Consider the following 18,340-nt stretch of genomic DNA (forward strand, 5'->3'; position numbering starts at 1 on the left):
GGGCCTCGGCTCTTCCGCCGGCGCCCGCCGATGACGGGCCGCGGCCTCTTGATTGGCTCGTCGCTGAGGAGGTCGGCGGCGGAGGGGGGCCTGCGGCTGAGCCGGTAAGATGATGATGATGATAGAATTTATTAATCAATCGATCGTATTTATTGAGCGCTTACTGTGTGCAGAGCACTGGACTAAGCGCTTGGGAAGTACAAGTTGGCAGCATACAGAGACAGTCCCTACCCAACAGTGGGCTCACAGTCTAAAAGGGGGAGACAGAGAACAAAACCAAACGTGCTAACAAAATAAAATAAATAGAATAGATAGGTACAAGTAAAATAGAGTAGTAAATATGTACAAACATATATACAGGTGCTGTGGGGAAGGGAAGGAGGTTAGATGGGGGGGATGGAGAGGGGGGCGAGGGGGAGAGGAAGGAAGGGGCTCAGTCCGGGAAGGAGGTGAGCTCTCAGCAGGGCCTTGAAGGGAGGAAGTTAGCTAGCTTGTTGTGCAGAGCACTGTTCCAAGCGCTGGGGAGGTAACGAGGTGATCAGGGTGTCCCACGGGGGGCTCACAGTCTTCATCCCCCATTTTACAGATGAGGGAATTGAGGCACAGAGAAGGGAAGTGACTTGCTCCAAGTCACACAGATGACAGTTTGGGGGAGCCTGGATTTCAACCCGTGACCTCGGACTCCGAAGCCCGGGCTCTTTCCACCGAGCCACGTGGGGAGAGGGGGCACGTGGAGGAAAGAGCTGACCCGAAGGGACAAAGGGGGAGGGTCAGGGGCTGTGGTGTGGCCCGTGCCGGGTTAGTGGGGGAGGCAGGCGGAGATGCAGAGGGGATAGCCCGGGGCACTGGGGGACAGTCGTCAGGGCTGGTGGATGGTCCGTGCTGGAGTGGGGAGAGTCAGGGGCTGCAGACGGTCCCTGCTGGGTCACTGGGGGAGAGTGTCAGGGGTGATGGATTCCCCATCGCTAACTGTGAGGGGGGTTGTCCAGGACGGTGACCACAAGGTTCCTCCAAGTGTCCCACTGCCCCTCCTGGAGACGGAATCTGGGCTGATGGACCGTGAGCCCGTCCTAGGACTCTGCCACGCAGCAGCCGACATTTGCAAGATACCATTCTTTTCCTGGTTTTGCGTTTTCTCTCAAGCCGCTCGAATTTGCTGGCCATACTTAGGAACTTGTTGGCGGGCGACAGCAGGGCCAGGATGAAGTTGAGCCTATCCAAAGTGGTTAACGGTTGTCGCCTGGGGGTCCTGACCAGCCTGGGCAAGAAGGGAGACCAGATGATGGAGTTTCCCGGCTGCCTGCTCTACACCAAGACTGGCTCTGCCCCTCACCTGACGCATGACACGCTGCAGGCCGTCCATGGCGTCCCGGCTGTGGTCCAGCTCACTCTACCCACGCTGTAAGCTCTTGGTGGCGGGGACGCTGGGGCTCTCTGTCTGCCCTGTTGACTGGCAGTGGGCCAAGCTGCTGGCCCCTCAGCCCGGGAAACCTGGTGCCGGCCCCGTACGTGCATGCATGTGTGTACACACACCACGATCAGTTCGTAGCCTTGAAGCATCTCACTATGGCCAACACACACTGTCCTGAGGGGGTGGGGGTGGTCCAGTGGTCAAAGCAATGGGCTGGGAGTCTGGAGAAACAGGGCCTGTTCCCAGCTCTGCTCCTAGCCTGCTGTATCACCTCGGGCAACTCCCTGAGCCTCTCTGGGCCTCAGTTTCCTTCTCGGTCCAAAACAGGGAAAGATCCCTGCACTTCCTCATGGGGATGCTGGGAGGACAAAGAGGTAGAGGAATAGTATGAAAGTACCAGACAAAGGAATTAAAAGAAAATTTTAAAAATAAGTCCAACGCCAGGCAAATTAAAGGCATCGTATCAACTCCCACCCGGCGGACGGGGGAGTCTCTGCCCGCCCTCGCCGGCTGGCTGAGGGCCAACCCTGCCCTCTGAGGCATCCGGTATGGCCCGCGGGCAGCTTCCTGCCCAACAGACCGCTGCTGGTGAGGTTTGGTCCAGCGCGCGTCAGCCTTCCGCCTCTTGGCCCCACTCGGACGTCTCTGTTTGGTTGCAGGGCAGAGTACCACGAGATCTTGGAGGAGTATAAGGAAGGGATCGGGAACTTCATAGGTAAAAGCAGGCCCAGCGGGGTCTTACTGGAGGTCACGCGGCAGGCGGTGAGCGCTTACTGACGGCTGCACAACTCATTTCTGACGCTGGGGTCCCGGGGAGCAAGGCGTGGCAGTGTAGTGCTTTCCCCTTCTGGGGAATGGAGCTGGTCTTCTCCTGCCCCTCTCCGGGCAGGCCATTCCAGTCGGCCCTCTGGCCTCGCAAGGCTGCAGGCCACTGGCGGCCGGGGCCGCGTCTCCTCCCTCCGTCCAGTTCCCCCAGTCCCCATGGCTCCCTCTTGCCTTGCGGAAACAGGTATGCCAGAGGCGGTGCACTACTGTTCTCTCCACGATCCCGCCCACCCCTGTCCCGCCGGGTACATCAGCAACAAGGTCGGTTCCCTCGGCGGCGCCTGGCTAGACCTCTCACACCCGGGGTGAATGACCTCTGGTTTGGGCACGTTTCCTGTTTAGGGGCCCTCACTAGGTGCCCGGTGGCTCATGACTCTCCTCCTTCTACCTGGCTCTCCTTCCCTTTCCCCCGTCTCTCCACAGACAGTGTCGGTGTGGGGTGTCGGCGGGCGCTTGGAGATGACTCCCACCAGGTTCATGGACATCCAGAGGGTCCTACAGCCAGACTGGTTCCAGTGCCTCTCAGATGGGGAGGCCCTGCAGGGGGACGTGTCCTCAGAAAAGAGAGCCCGGAAGTCGGTGGACCGCTCCCTGGCCTTCCTGGATGAATGCTTGCAGCTCAGGGAAAAGTCAGCGGTGAGAGATCTGGCCCATGGTTGTGGGGGTGGGCTCTGCAAGGTCGCTGAGGCAGGAACTGGTATAGGGTGGGAGGGGCAGGGATCTGGCAGGGTGTTCTCTCTGAGGGGGGCCGGAATCCAGGACCCAAAGCCAGCCTGGGGTCTTCCCAGTTCACTCGGCCACCTGCTCTTCTGCGCAGTTCAGCATGGCTGTGTGGCTGGCCGATAACCAGTCGTGGCCCAGCACCTCGGGGCTGGGGCTGAGCAGAGGTGGGGGTGGCCCACAGGGGTGGGACCGGCAGCTGCCTAGATGTCAACTTTCCGTTCTCAGGTCCTCAGGCAGAGCGTGCCCATCGGCGTGATCGAAGGCGGGGACGTGCTGGAGGAGCGGCTGCGCTCGGCTCGTGAGACGGCCAAGCGTCCCGTTGGCGGCTTCCTCCTGGACGGGTTCCAGGGCTCGGCCATGACCCCGGAGACGAGGCGGCAGCTGGTCCGCTCCGTCACCGCCCAGCTGCCGGACGACAAGCCCAGGCCTGTCTCTGTCTACAGCGGGGCTCCCCCGGGGGCGGGTTGGTGGGTGGGCATCTCGGGGGAGGGCCGCGGGCTCGGGCACCTTGCGTGGGGAGCCGAGTGCATCTGAAACTGCGGTCACCGACCTGGGCCTGATTCCCACTGCGTCTTCAGACCCAGGGCAGTCGACTCTGTGACTGGCGACGCGGGCTCGGACTCGAGCTGAGTCTGTGATCTCTTGTGCTCTGAACACCCTCTCTGCTGGTCCCCGATTAGGTCTGCCATTGGGGAGGGGTCAAGGGCCGCCTCGCTGGGGCAGGATGAATACGTTGAGCCCGTGGGGTAAGGGGCTGCGGTCCCGGTTCCATCCAGGAGTCCCAGATCTTGGCATGGCCCTGGGCTGGGTCTGACTCCCCCCTCCCCCCCGACGATTCTCTCTGTCTATCTCCCACAGGCTCATCTGCGGGGTCGGCCGTCCGGATGAAGTGCTGGAGTGTGTGGAGGCTGGGGTGGACTTGTTTGAGAGCTTTTTCCCCTACCAGGTAACGGAGCGTGGCTGTGCCTTGTCCTTCTGCTTCGAGTGCCGGCCGGACCCTGAGGAGGCAGGTGGGTCTCTCCCGCCAGAGCTGAGTTGGGGAGGGGCGGGGGGAAGTGGGGAGAGGCCTGCAGTTTATTCTTGGCAAGGCCCAGCTTTGGGGGGCAGGGGTGGTGCAGAAAGAGCGGCTTTGCATGATCCACGCCCCCCCCCCCCCCCACCTGCCACCATCTAGTCCCGTCCTCCCTCCCCCGCCACTTTGTTATCCCCCGCCATGGCTGGTCCCCACTATTCCCTCCACAAGTCCAGTGCCTTCTCCAGGAGATGATCAGTATGGGGAGAGCTGGCACTCCACCCCATGGGACCAATGATCTCGGAGAACACTCCCTAGGCCCCTCCCAGACGTGGCGGGGCAGGGTGGGGTGGGCAGAGTGGGCAGGGGCTGGACTGATGACAGCTGAGTCCCGTTCTCCAGGGGTGGGCCCCAATGGGGTCCAGGCCGAGGGAAGGAAGTGGGACCCGTCGGAGGAGAGGAACGACTCTGCCTGTCACAAAGATATCACATCGTTCGAGATTCACCTGAAGGATAAGAGGTGGGTGCCCACCCGCCTACCACCCCCTGCCGCCCCTCGCTCTGGTTTCTGTCGGTAGGGTGGGGGCTGGCTCACTCAGTCTGTTCCCGATTATCTGCACTTCTGGAGGGGGGTTAGGGCAGCAGTCGCTGAAATTGCGGGTAATCCACATGTGTGCTCCCACCTCCCTTCCCCATCCTCCCTCTCTCCCCCTCTTTTCCCCTCTCTGTCTCCTCCTTCCCAACCCCTCTCTGCTCCCTCCTTCCCTGTCCCCTGCCTCCTTGCCCAGTCTTCATACCGTGGGGTAAGGCCAGCCGATCAGCCCTGGGGGAGCCTCTAGGTGGTGAGCCTGGTGAGACAAGGCAAGGAAGTCTCAGATCTCAGCGGGAGGGTGTGTGGGCAGGGGCAGGGCTTCGAGGCCCGCCCTGCCAGCCCCATCGCCGTCCCCAGGTACCAGGATGATTTTGGCCCCTTGGTGCCAGGCTGTGCCTGCTACTGCTGCCAGAATCACAGCCGCGCCTACGTCCACCACCTCCTGGTGACCAACGAGCTGCTGGCCGGGGTCCTGCTAATGATCCACAACTTCCAGCATTACTTCGGCTTCTTCCGCTCCATACGCGAGGCCCTGAGGGATGAGAAGCTGGGCCGGCTGCAGGACCTCATCCGCCGGCAGGCGGCCTGACCCCCGCGGAGGGGCCCCCGACCCCGGACAGGAGCAGACGCAGGGGAGTGGCAGCCTGGAGCCGGGCGGGGAGAAGTCGGGGAAATGCGGGGCCCTCAGCCACAGTGGAGCGTGACCCGGGAGGCCAGGCCAGCTCCTGCTCGGCCTCTGTCGGGCCTCCCCTCCATCCGTGCACGGTTCCATCAGAGCCAATCCTCTCGCTCACGGAGTGGGGGGTGTCTGGCCCCTTCCCCCCAGCAGAGGCCGTTTCCCCAGCTGGCCAGCCCAGAACCGGGTAGTGGGACTCCTGGAGGTGTAGCCACTGAAATCCGGTCCCTCACTATTAAAGCAGCAGTTGGTGTCTCTGTTAAGTTTCCACGCGGCCGCGACCTTGTCTCTGTGCAGGTGGGGCCGGGGCACTGCTGAGGGGCCCGGTGCCAGGGAGCGGGGCAGGTTTGCAGGGGCACAGGCAGCCGAGTGGGACGCCTCATCCACATCCCCTGTTGATTCCTTCTCGTCTCTGCGCTCGACAAGCCGGTATGCCTCAGTGCTTGGAGCAGGGCTTGGCATAAGGGCAGAGACCTCCTGTGGCCAGAGATTTGTCATTGGCACCCATGTGCTGGTAGGGGCATCGCGGGGCAGGACAGAACTTGGAGAAAGGCCAGACAGATGGTACCCTTGGATGGGGTGGCAGGTCACTTGCCGTTTGGTGTACCCTCCAAACTCTCAAACCTTAGGGGTCACCCTCCAACCTGTGTAACCCTGGGGCTCACCCTCCCAACCTTTGAACCCTGAGGTTCACCCTTTTAGCCCTCACCCCAAAGGCTCACCCTCCAAACCTTTAAGCCACAGGGTTACCCACCCAACACTCAAGGCTCAGAGCTCACCCTCCCAACCCTCCTCCATGGGTGGAGGCTCAATCAGCACCCCCCTGCTGGTGTCCCTGTGGGGCCATTGATTTGGCCTTGCACGATGGCTGATTTTAAGATGGTCAGATCAGTTAATCAGTCCATCAACCAATGGTATTTGTTGAATGCTTACTGTGTGCAGAGCACTGTACTAAGTCCTGGGGAAAGCACAATCCAACAGAGTTGGTAGGAACATTCCAACCCCATGTGCTTGGCTCACGACCACCAGAACAGTCGGGCAATTGTATTTATTGAGCACTTACTATGTGCAGAGCAGTGTACTAAGCACTTGAGAGTATAATGTGACAATGAATGGACACGTTCCCTGCCCACAATGAGCTTACAGTGTAGACCATGATCACGGACCCAACTGGCAGCCAGCCGGCACCCACTCTGCATATGACGTGCACACACCCTGTATAGCCAGTGACCACCCAGTATACCCCGCCAGTCCCCACAGCCCCAGGAAGATGAGTCTGCCCCTGCCTTTCTGCTGGCCATCCAGGTCCGGGCTGGACCCCCGGACCTGCTGAACCAGGAGGGTCTGGCCTCCACCTTGGGAAAGTTTGAGCTTCAGAAATGCGTAGGAAAGGAACTGCTGGCTTTACGGGACCCTTATGGGGCTGTGTCCTAGGCGGTGAGGTGGATTCATTCTTTCAATCGTATTTATTGAGTGCTTACTGTGTGCAGAGAACTGTACTAAGCATGTGGGAAGTACAAATCAGCAACATATATAGAAACAGTCCCTACCCAACAACGGGCTCACAGACTAGAAGGGGGAGACAGACAACAAAACAAGTAGACTGGTATCAATACCATCAGAATAAAACACATCATTAATAAAATATAGTAAATATGTACAAATAAATACAAGTACTGTGGGGAGGGGAAGGGGGTAGGGCCGGGTGGGGGGGGGGGGCGATGGGGAGGAGGAGGAGGATAAATAACGACGGTATTTGTTAAGTGCTTACTATGAGCTAAGCACTGGGGGAAATAGAAGGTAATCAGGTTGTCCCACGTGGGGCTCAATGTCTTAATCCCCATTTTACAGTTGAGGTAACTGAGGCACAGAGAAGTTAGCTGACTTGCCCAAAGTCACACAGCTGATAAGTGGCAGAGTTGGTATTAGAACCCACAATCTGTTACTCTCAAGCCCAGGCTCTTTCCACTAGGCCACGCTGCTTCTCTGTGGATGCCCGTTGTTGGGTAGGGACCGTCTCTATATGTTGCTGACTTGTACTTCCCAAGCACTCAGTACAGTGCTCTGCACACAGTAAGCACTCAGTAACTACAATTGAATGAATGGATGAGTGCTGGGATCCCAGCAGACACCCCTCCGGCCTTCCCGGGCCTGGGAGCAGGGGCAATCGCTCCACAGGCTCGGCCCGGGTCTTCCAGGGAGGGCCCCGGGAGAAGCCCTTTGTTTCTGTCCTGGGGCCACGGGTTTGGCGACCCCCTTTCTTGGGCTTGCCCGGGCTGCTGTCCCGGCTGGCTGAGGGGCGTTCTGTGAGACATGTCTACCGAACCCTCCCTAGGGCATAGTGCGGTGCTCTGCATTCATTCATTCATTCAATTGTATTTATTGAGCGCTTACTGTGTGCAAAGCACTGTACTAAGCGCTTGGGAAGTCCAAGTTGGCAACATCTAGGGACGGTCCCTACCCAACAGTGGGCTCACAGTCTAGAAGGGGGAGACAGGGAACAAAACAAAACATATTAACCAAATAAAATAAATAGAACAAATATGTACAAATAGAGTAATAAATACGTACAAACATATATACAGGAGCTGTGGGGAGGGGGAAGGAGGTAAGGTGGGGAGGGGGGATGGCATTAATAAATTCATTCATCCATTCAATCATATTTATTGAGCGCTTACTGTGTGCAGAGCACTGCACTAAGAGCTTGGGAAGTCCAAGTTGGCAACATACAGAGATGGTCCCTACCCAACAGTGGGCTCACAGTCTAGAAATGCCATCATCATTATTATTATTATTAAATAAGCTGGACTAAAGCCCCCCTCCCCCTCATCGAAAGACCCTCTCCCCTCAAATCCCAGCTCCTTTTGGGGGTCGTTGGGTGGGAACGGGGGGAAGGGGTCAGGGTGAGCAGGGGAAGTGGGAAATCATTCATTCATTCAATTGTATGTATTGAGCGCTTACTGTGTGCAGAGCACTGTACTAAGCGCTTGGGAAGTCCAAGTTGGCAACATCTAGGGACGGTCCCTATCCAACAGTGGGCTCACAGTCTAGAAATGCCATCATCATTATTATTATTATTAAATAAGAGGAAGGGCTCAATAATAATCATAATTATGGTATTTGTTAAGCATTTACTATGTGCCACGCACTGTTCTGAGCGTTGGGGTGGACACAAGGTAATCGGGTTGTCCCACGTGGGGCGCAAAGTCTTAATTCCCATCTTACAGAGGAGGTTACTGCAGCACAGAGCAGTTAAGTGGCTTTCCCGAGCTAGCTCGGCTTTCCCATGGCCAGGACCGGCCTCCTCGCACGGCCGGGACGGGAGGCACAGCTGGGCGGGCGGGCGGCAGACAGAGGCCCCCTCCCCCCGGCCGCCCACCCACCCGCCCGTAAATACCTTGCCAGGCGGCGGTGACGGTGGCGGCGGCAGCAGGTGGAGGGGGATGAGTGACAGGTGGGGGCCGGCGAGCTGACACCTGCTGTCCCGGCAGATGGCGGCGAGGCTGGGCCACCTGCGTCCTGCCAGCGCTTGGCTGGCTCCCCAAGCAGATGCAGAGAGGAGCAGAGCGGGCTTCGGCCCGAGCCCCCGAGGCATCCGGCAGCGGCTCCAGCCAGAGCGGACCCAGCTCGACGCCCAGGGCGGCAGGAAGCCATCACCCCCTGTCACCGTGGGGACGGGGGCAAGGCTCCCCCAGCGACGCCATCCCGGGCGCCCCCAGGCCTCTTCGGCCCAGGCCTCTTGCCTGCGACCGCCAGGCCAGGACGCCGGGAGGAAACGTGTGCCGGTCGCCCTCCTGGATGGCCCGATTCTCCCCCAGGGACCCAACACCCACTGTCCAATCAATCGGTCAATCAACCAAGAAGCAGCGTGGCTTAGTGGAAAGAGTACAGGCTTGGGACTTAGAGGACGTGGGTTCTAACCCCGGCTCCGCCACTTGTCTGCTGTGTGACCTCGGGCAAGCCACTTAACTGCTCTGTGCTGCAGTAACCTCCTCTGTAAGATGGGAATTAAGACTGTGCGCCCCACGTGGGACAACCTGATTACCTTGTATCCACCCCAACGCTCAGAACAGTGCATGGCACATAGTAAATGCTTAACAAATGCCATAATTATGATTATTATTGAGCCCTTACTGTGTGCAGAGCACCGCACTATGCCCTAGGGAGGGTTCGGTAGACATGTCTCACAGGACACATTTGAGATGACAGCTCAGTCCAGCTGCATGTGGGAAGCAGCCGCAGCAAAAGATGGTTTTGGTTTGCGGCTTCTGGCCGGACACCCAGAACTTTCCATCTCACCTTCCCCAAGCCGTGGCCACTCCCAGCCCCAACTCCGAGACTCCACCCCCGGACTCAGTCTCCTTGCCTGGACGCCAGGCATGCCACCCGGTCCTGGGGCCTCCCTGCCTCCAGCACGGGCCCAGACGAGCTAGCGGGGATCTGTCACGGACCTGGCGCGCCTTCGGAGAGCCCCAAAGACCACGGGGGAGGTCTGTCAGTTTCTCCCGGCAGAGGAACGATAAAAACAAACCTCGGAGCGTGGGGAACGAGGTTGAAGAATGACGGCATTGACCCTCACCCTGGTGGGGCAGGGATTCGAGGAGACTGCCAGGAAGGTGGGTCGGGAGCTGGCTGAGGCGTCTGCCCGAAAGGGAGGTTGAGGGGTGGTTCGGTCTAGACCCCGGCGAGACCCAGAAACCATGGCAGAGTTGCCTTCTACACATAGAGATTTAAGTGGATGCTGCTAATTTTAGGGGTAACCCCTGGTGAAGCTAAAGATCTGTACCCAACTAAAGTCAGTTCATACTTGTCAGAATTTTCTTTTAAAAGCCTCTACTGCCTAATCTTTGTGGATTTATTTCCTCTACCTGTCTGGGGTTGGGGGGTGGAGGGGGCTGAAGGTACTGTCCGAGGAATGACTATCTGTAGAGTTCTGCACTATCTGTATAGCTCTTTGAGGGGTGTGGTGGGGGGAGGGCAGGGGGGCTTGATCTGCCCATCCAAGCGGTCTCACAAGCTCCAGGGAAACCCAACTACTGGGGGGGAGAGGAGGCTGAGGCTTTGGCCTAGTTTCCCCACCAGATGCTGAGCCCGCGCGCGTCAGCGGCAAAATCCTCCCGCAATGCTCCCCGAACCCTAGCAGGGTCTGGGGGTAAGAGTTACCTGAAGCACTCGGGAGACCCACAGGGTGTGTGTGTCACTACTTGTGAACAGGCCACCAAGGAAAGGTCATCCAGCATTTTCCTCTTCTCTGGGGCAGTGCCAGTTGTTGGGGTGGGCACCATCCCACACACCGCCAGTGTGGTACAGGGCAGGTGGGGGATGCGAACCCCTAAGCGGGGTCTGGACCTGTCAACCCCGACGGGTAAGGGAGCTGGGGGCAGTTTGGTCCCTGGACTCAACTGTGGCCCCTGCAGTGGCCCGGTGTCCATCCTGGGGCAAAATCTCTTCTGGAGGCTGCGTCCCCTTAGGTGCTGGGTGCATTCCTGGTGGTCCTCCAGTCATCTCACCTCCTCCAGAAAGCCTTCCCCCACTGACCACAGCACCCTGATCACCTCCCCCCTTTCAGGAAAACACCCTGATCACATGAGTCCAGCCCCCCTGGCAATCCCCAACCACTTTAGCACTCAACATTTCATTCTTCTTTTCTCATGTGCCTTTACATATCATAGCATTTATCAATCACATATTGTGTGTGGAAATTCTGTATTGTAAATTAATGTCCGCCCCGCTACCCCAGAATGTAAGCTTGTTGTGAGGAGGGAACATGTCTGCTGTTTTATAGTACTCTCCCAAGAGGTTAGTGCAGTGCTCTGCAAATAGCAAGTGCTTAATAAATAAGGATTGATTGATTAATTGACTAAGCAGTTGGGAGAGTGCAATAGAGTTTGTGATGTCTGACCCCAAGGGGCCTTCAGTCTAGCCGGGCCTACAGAAGCTCAGCCCACTTACAGAGAGGAGGAAGAACATGGAATTGTGGTCACATGGAGGAGCCAGGGCCAAGACAGTAGAGTCCGGAAGATTCCAGGGGGTTGGGAGCTCACAAGTGCTGCAGAAGAGTTGGGAGGGTGTGACTAGAGGAGATACCCCCACCCCCCCCGGCCATTAACTGACCGGGGTGGGGGTGGGAGGCGATTTTGGGAGGGCCTTGAAGCTAGGGAGAGTTGAGCTGAGGACTGGTCGATTAGGGAGGGGGGTAGGGGAGAAGGACATCAGCAAATGTCAGTCAGGAACGAGGCCTGATGGAAAGGGGAGCTCGGGAGGAACAGAGAGCATGAGCTGGGATGGAATGGGAGAAGAGAGTGTAGAGGTGAGTGGAAAGGAGCCGACGGACCTTCTTTCCGCTTGATGCAGAGAGGACTGGGCGACTGCTGGAGGCCTTGGAGGAGTGGGGCGATGGGGTCAGACTGCTGCTGTGAAACCATATCCTTCAGAAGAGCAGAGTGAAACCTGGGCCCGTGTCCGTTCAGTCATCGATTCAGCTCCTTCATTCATCCTGCCAGATCTGTCCGACTTTTTGTCCGTTCAATCGATTGATCGATCCATGTGTGTGGAGCACTGAACTGAGCGCTTGGGAGAGTCTAGGAACCCCAGAGCAGCAGGCACGATCCCTCTCCTGAAGATGTGGTTCTTACGACTGTGGCTGCTGCATCTGTGCCTGCCTTTCACCTGCAATAGAGTGGGAGCTGCCTGATGGCAGGGAACCATGGGCACCCCGCTCTGATGTGCTCCGATGCGCTCTTCTCAGTGCCGGCACAGCGGGTGGTGCCCAGCATGCGGTGGAGACAAAGCACAGACTGAGGGGGACCTGGCTCCCTTCCAAATATCCAGATTTGAGGTGCGGGGTGGAAGGATGAGGGCCGTCCAGTCAGCTGACCCCTCCGACCCCTTGGCCTGTCTTTGGGAATGCCCCTTGGGGGGCGGAGCTCAGGCCGGAGGTTGCCCGGAAAAGGGGCTGGACCCGTGGGGAGCCCAAAGACGGTGACACACCAGGAACCCAGAGGAGAGGTTTTTTTTCTTTTTTTTTTTAATTATTCCTTCATATTCAAACTTCACAAACAGTGTGAACTTGTACAATACCTCGGAAAGTGAAACTTACAAAAAAAGTGCTGGTAACATTTAAAAAAAAAACAACGAAAAACCCAAAAAACAAACATCATTCTTAGCAACATCAATTACTCTTCCACACAAAACAGAAACCTTGTAAAATTTATTTCCGTATTTTTAAGGCGTAATACTTCCGTATAAAGTATATGCAAGAGATAAAACTTCACAGTATTCCAAAATGTCACAATAATAATAATAATAATATAGTATAATGAAGCGCTACAGTTAATTTTCTTTTTTTTAATTTTTTTCCTGTTTAAATAACAAATACAAGTCACAGGTAAATATACGTGAGAAAAATACGAGGCTAATATTAAATGGCAGGTAAGGATACTGTCACTGTAAGAAAAAACTGGCAGGATGTGTGTATTTATTCTATATTTTAAAGCACTTGATAGAAAAGGCGTATGCAAGGTTTTTAAAACAATTTTCTGTTTTTGTTTGTTGGTTTTGTTTGATAGCTGACAACCGTTTGGGAATACGATGAGAGAAAAATTAGGAATCTCTCAAAACCACTGGCCTGCTCATCCCCAACCAGCACGTGACTATGAATGGATGGATAGATATTTGGGCAGGGGCGTGTGCATGCGTGCGCATGTGCATGTGCATGTGTGAGTGCCCTTGCTGGCCCCTGCCCCACCCAGAGGGCAGGCTCAGCCTTCTCTCTCTCTTTCAGGTGGAGCCAGCCTGCCCGCCCACCCGGTCCGGCCTGGCCTGCCTGGGTCTTGCACATGGCCGCGTCCCGGGGCCAGGACGCGGTGCGGCCGGCGGGAGAGACGGTGTGTGTGTGTGTGTGTGTGTGTGTGTGTGTGTGTGTGTGTGTGTGTGTGTGTGTGTGTGCAGTGCATATGTGTGTACGCACACACACACACAGAGGCCCCGCCCGAGAAGGGAACCGCTTTCCTGTCCCCGCTAAGACCCACCATTCTAAGGAACGAGTCCGGGCCGGGCCCTCACCGGGCCGCAGGGTTCAAGAAGCCGGTTCCCTTATGGGCAACGGCCCCGGGAGGCTGAATCCTGCACACACACCCAGGGCCCCTCGCCCTCGCCCCTGCCTGCGTGCCCAGCCAGCCCTCCGGGCCGTGGGGAACGGAAAGGCAGACAGCAGATAGTGTAACATGTCGATAAGGTGCTCAAAGAAAAATGTGGCCCCCTTCCCAGAGGGGTGGCCACGTTAAGGTGCTTCATAAAGTATTTTTTTTCCCTCCACTTTTCGTCTCCAACATCGAGAGAGAGTATTGATTGGTTGGTGTGGGTGGGCCAAGTCAGGCCCTGCTTGTTGAGATTTCTGGCATCTCCCTTAGACAAGGGCTGCACAGTGGTGGGCTGTGTGCTGTGCTGGGTCTGTTGTGGGTCACTCTAGCCTTCCGATCTTATCCCAAGTAACCACAGAAGGAAATGACTCAAAGTAGAACGTGGTGTGCCGGGCGGCCCGAGCTCCAGCCCGTCCTCCCCTTGGACCACCGCGCAATGACCGAGTCACTTGCCGACGGCTGTTTGGATGTTTTGTGATCTGTTCCGAGAGCCTGACCTCGTTTCCTCTGCTGCTGTGTGTCTGTGTGGTGCCGGGGGCCGTCGCCCGCAGACACGTGCCCGGCCTGGCGGACACGTGCCTGGGGCCGGCCTGTGGCCGTGAACGCTGGGGTGGGAATGGTGAGGACTGGAGATTGCAACTGGGGTCGGGAGACTGTATCCGCTCACCTTCCCCAGGGGCTGCAAAGGGTTTGGACCTTGGATTTCTTGACTTTAAAGTGCATTTGATGCAAAATAACCGGTCCTCCCCCTGCCCACCCTAGGAACCCAGTGAAACATTTGGGATGGGGGGGTCAATGCTTTGGCCCTTGGGGTCCACAGAGCCAGGGGCTGGGGGTGGCAGGGCCGGGTAGCCCCCCTGCAGCGAGACCCCGGGGTGGATCTGGATTCCTAACACCTGGCCGAGACTTTGGAGGAAGGTGGCCAAAGGAAGAGAAGACGGGGAGGGGAAGGGAAAGAAAGGGGTGGGAGGGGTGAGAGAGAGGAATACAAGAAGACTGAGGGGGGAAAAGAAGAAGAGGAGAAGGAATGAGAGTTCAGAGGAGGGAAGGGAGATCTTTATGTGTTGGCAAATGGCAAAAACATAGCTTTCCATCAAAGTAACTGTGCATTCCCCTCCTGCTTCAGCTGGGAAACCTCATCCTCCCCAGGGCCCCAGCCCGGGATCCCCTTTCTTGGGGTGGCAGTGTGCACCAGGGTTCTTGTGTTTTGGGAAGTGCCAGAGTCTACGGGAATAAGGCACCAGAGAAATCACAATATAACAAAAGATGAACACCCTCCTCCCCAGGCCCATCGCCGGCTAGCCTCATCCACAGCCCAGAGGGCCAGCTCTCCTCTTGGGCCAGCGGGGTTCCGGGGAGCCAGCGGCGGTCACCTATCTGTTCAAGGATGAACCGCTTGGTACCTCTCCCCCAGAGCCCCCACTGCCCAGAACTTCCCACCCAGGGTCCCGCAGCAGAGACTCTGGGCTTAGAAGAGCAGAAGGAAAGTGGAGGAAAGCAGAGGAAAGCCTTGCTTGGGGCCCAGACAGGGTGGGAGGAGGCACCGAGGCACTGGGGGGGCCCATTTGAAGGACCCAAGCCCTGGCTGGTAGGAGGTAAGATGCCAGTAGGTATGGCCCCTCCCTGCCCTGTTGCCACTGGGCTGCCACCTGTCCCGACTAACTGCCATCCTAGGAGAGGGAGGGAGGGAGGGAGGAAGGGAGAGAGAGAGAGAGAGAGAGAGAGAGGAGAGAGAGAGAGAGAGGAGAGAGAGAGAGAGAGAGAGTGTGTGTGTGTGTGTGTGTGTGTGTGTGTGTGTGTGTGTGTGTGTGTGTGTGTTGGGGGGGGTGGAGGCTGGCTGGCAGGCAGCAAGAGAGGCTCTCATCCCCAGCCCTGCATGCCATCAGTCCGCAGGCCCCCGGCCCAGAGAACGTTATTGCAGCCCCGCCGGCAATGGCCCGGCCCCTGAACGTGCTGTCCAGGGGTGGAGGGGGTTGCGGGGGAGAGGCTGGGAGGGGAGGAAAGAGGGGAAAGCAGAGGCCCTTCCCGGGGGGGAAGAGCCGGGAAGGAGCCGGGCTGGCCCAGGGCCACCACACTCTGGATAAGGCCACGATTTTGGGGGGCGTCACCTGCCCCAGGGTGCAACCTTGGAATGATGAGGGCGAGGGTTGGGGGGGGTCTCTGGGAATGGGGGGAGAGAGTTCGGGCCTGGACCCTGGGAAAGAGGGATGGGGGGGAAGCCAGGAGCCCCCCACAGTGTCCCCTCAGCTGAGGGAAGGGGTCGGTTCAACTTGACAAAGAAATCAGAAGGCACATGGCTTTACTCAGACCCTAAAAGCCCCGCCACAGGTACAATGCTCAGGGTCATTCTCTTGGAGTTGGGGTTGGGGACAGGGAGGAATAGGACGGTGGTATGTTTGTGTTTGCGGGGCATGTGTGTGTGTATGTGTGTGTGTGTGCCTATATGTTTGTGCAAGGGCGTCTGTACAGTGCTCTTTGGAGCAGTTCCCAAGGGTGGGCCTGGGCCCAGGAGCAGAGGAGAGGGAAGCTGAAGGGATGGAGAGGAAAGTGGAAGCAGAAAGGAAAAAAGGAAGGCCCCACTTCAGCTCCCAGTCAGGCCGTGGTTGTCAGGGCCCAGATCTAGCTGTGCCAAGGACAGAGGGGTTTGGTTTGTCTTGGCCTCAGCAGCTCCCAGTTAAGTATCTCCAGTCTCTTGTGTGTGAGTGTGTGTGTGTGTGTTTGTGTATGATGTGTGTGCATGCGTGCGTGTGTGCGTGCGTCAGCGCCACGGGCTCCCTCTGCCCTGTCCTCCAGCTTGGTCTCTGAAACACCCCGTAAGTGCTTGGAAAGAGGTTGGGGAAGCTGCCGCCTCACCGCGGGCCTACAGATCCAGAGGAGGAGAGATGCCCCCCCCTCGGCCCTGCCCCACCCCGTGCACCCAAACCCCCGCACCTCCGCTGGGTGGGCTCCTGAGCGCGGCTGGGCCTGCAGCTGCTGGGGTCCCATTTCCAAGGACCTCATGAGACCCCAGAGGCCCGGCCCAGCCCCTGCCCCGCCCCCACAGCCCCACCCCTGCCCCTGGAGCCTGGCAGGGGGCAGAAACTCAGGATCCCCTGGGCTTATGGACTCGCGACTCTTTCCAACCACAAATGAGAAAGCCCCCCCCCCACCCCGCCGTCCATCCCCAGCTCGGCCGGGGGACACTGAGGACCCCTGGGAGCCGGGAGGAGGGCAGGGAGGACGAAGGGAGAGGGGGCCCGCGGCTGACTGAAGACACAGGTGGTAAAAACGCTTCCACACTTAAACTCACGGTCCAGTGTTTTTGACATTTCATAAATAGCTTTTTTTCAAAGAATAAAACAAGAACAATCCCTTACTTACTTACTCATCTGAAACAAAATAAACAGCAGTGGGTACAAACTTCTTCTTGTAACAATTACAAAAAACAACAATATAATCCCAACTTCAACACGCATCTTGAATCGGTTTTTTTTTTTTTTAAACCTCAAAACTGCAGCATATCCTTAAGGGCAAACTTTTCGATTCGTTTTTTTCTTTTTTTTTTTTAAATAATGTCTTCACCAAAAAAACAGTCTTGTACCAATAAAATGCATTCAAAAATAGAAAATATTACACAACAAAAATATGTATCCTTCCTTTCCAAAAAAGATTCTTCACAAAAAAATGTAGAAAAAATCCCAACAACTTTTCCTTTCCTAAACATTAACTTTCAGTCTAGGGCACAATTGTTTACTGATTTAATGTCTGTTTTTGCATAAAACATATGGATGATGCAAAACAAGCAAGCTATTAGAGTTGTGAAGTAACCCTCCCCTCTGACTCCCGCCCAGCTCCCAGCAAGCGGTAAACAAGGGGAGTCTGCAGCAGACAGGCTGGGGAAAGTCTTGGTGTGGGGGGAGGCTGGGCATGGGTGTCCCATCCCCCTACCCCGCAGCAGGGATCACTGTCTCCCAGTTGCGCCCACGATGGGTTGGGATGGGACAGGATGGGACCAAGGGTCCCAAGAGTGGGGATGGCTGGGGGCTGGGAGCTGGGCAGCACCCAAATCCCCCGAACCTCCAGGGCCCCGTGGGCACTGAGTGTCAAGGGAGGCCCAGACCAGGGGCCTGGGGTGGCGGGAGGGTGGAAGTAGGAGGAGGGACCGCGGGCCCCAGCAGCTCTTGGGAAGAGGCTCGTCAGATCGACCCTCTTGGCTGGGGAAGCCGGGCCCCCAGGCATGACTCAAGGCAGAGCCAAGGTCCCCAACCTGTTCCTGGCAGAGCAGGAGACCCCCGGCCCCTCACCCGAGGGCCCCCGGACCCCATCCCTAACCCACGGCCGGGGACACTCGGGTACTGCTGACTATGCAGAGCTCCACCCCAACGCACCACGGTGTCCCCACAATCTGAAAGAGGGAAGGGGCTGTCCTTCCCAGCCTGCTATTTTGCTCATGTGCTTGCCAGGGATTTTCATGTGTGTTTTGTTTTGTGTGTTTTTCCAACAGTGAAATGTGTCCAATCTGACTTCCAGTGCATTTAAAAAGTTCTAAATAAAATATAAAGGAAATGTATTTTTTTCCCATCCTTCCAAAGGAAATGGCTGGTGAAAGCACAATCTAACAAAACTGGGCCTTGCCAAAGACTACACAACGCGCGACGGCGAGAACCTCAGGGAAAACCAAAGGAACAGAGCAAAGGACGATGGGGCAGAAGTGTGGACGGGGTCGGGAGAGCGCCGGCTGGTAGGAAAGGCCAGCCTGGGCCCCCTGGCTCCCACCACCCCATGGCTGCGGCCCAGCCGCCCACCACCTCGCCGTCTTGGCACACGGTGGGCCGCGGCTTTCACCTCAAAAAAATTTATCGTTTTGTCATATTTTTTTTTTTTGGTCTACAGTAGAATTACTAGTTTGTAACAAAAATAAAATCCAAGCCACCTCCGTGCCAGAGTGGGCTGACTCCATGCCCGGCAGGGACAGATCCCC

At 57.1% G+C, this 18,340-nt stretch overlaps 1 protein-coding gene across 5 annotated transcripts; it reads left to right on the forward strand.

Annotated features, from left to right (window-relative positions):
- Positions 1–29: 29 nt before the first annotated feature.
- Positions 30–5,502, forward strand: QTRT2 (queuine tRNA-ribosyltransferase accessory subunit 2). Of its 5 annotated transcripts, none has more exons than XM_038753892.1 (9): positions 30–104; positions 1,144–1,401; positions 2,071–2,126; positions 2,421–2,497; positions 2,660–2,872; positions 3,185–3,384; positions 3,818–3,969; positions 4,374–4,491; positions 4,921–5,502. In XM_038753892.1, exons 1-9 carry the CDS (start codon positions 31–33, stop codon positions 5,150–5,152), a joined length of 1,380 nt encoding a protein of 459 aa, XP_038609820.1. In that variant the 5' UTR covers position 30; the 3' UTR covers positions 5,153–5,502. The 5 variants fall into 5 exon arrangements, with proteins under 5 accessions (XP_038609820.1, XP_038609821.1, XP_038609822.1 ...); XM_038753893.1 differs by having other exon boundaries at positions 4,953–5,502; XM_038753894.1 differs by having other exon boundaries at positions 53–104; positions 1,171–1,401.
- Positions 5,503–18,340: the final 12,838 nt, after the last annotated feature.

Source organism: Tachyglossus aculeatus, chromosome 11 (genome assembly GCF_015852505.1).
Source record: "Tachyglossus aculeatus isolate mTacAcu1 chromosome 11, mTacAcu1.pri, whole genome shotgun sequence".
Taxonomy (NCBI): domain Eukaryota; kingdom Metazoa; phylum Chordata; class Mammalia; order Monotremata; family Tachyglossidae; genus Tachyglossus; species Tachyglossus aculeatus.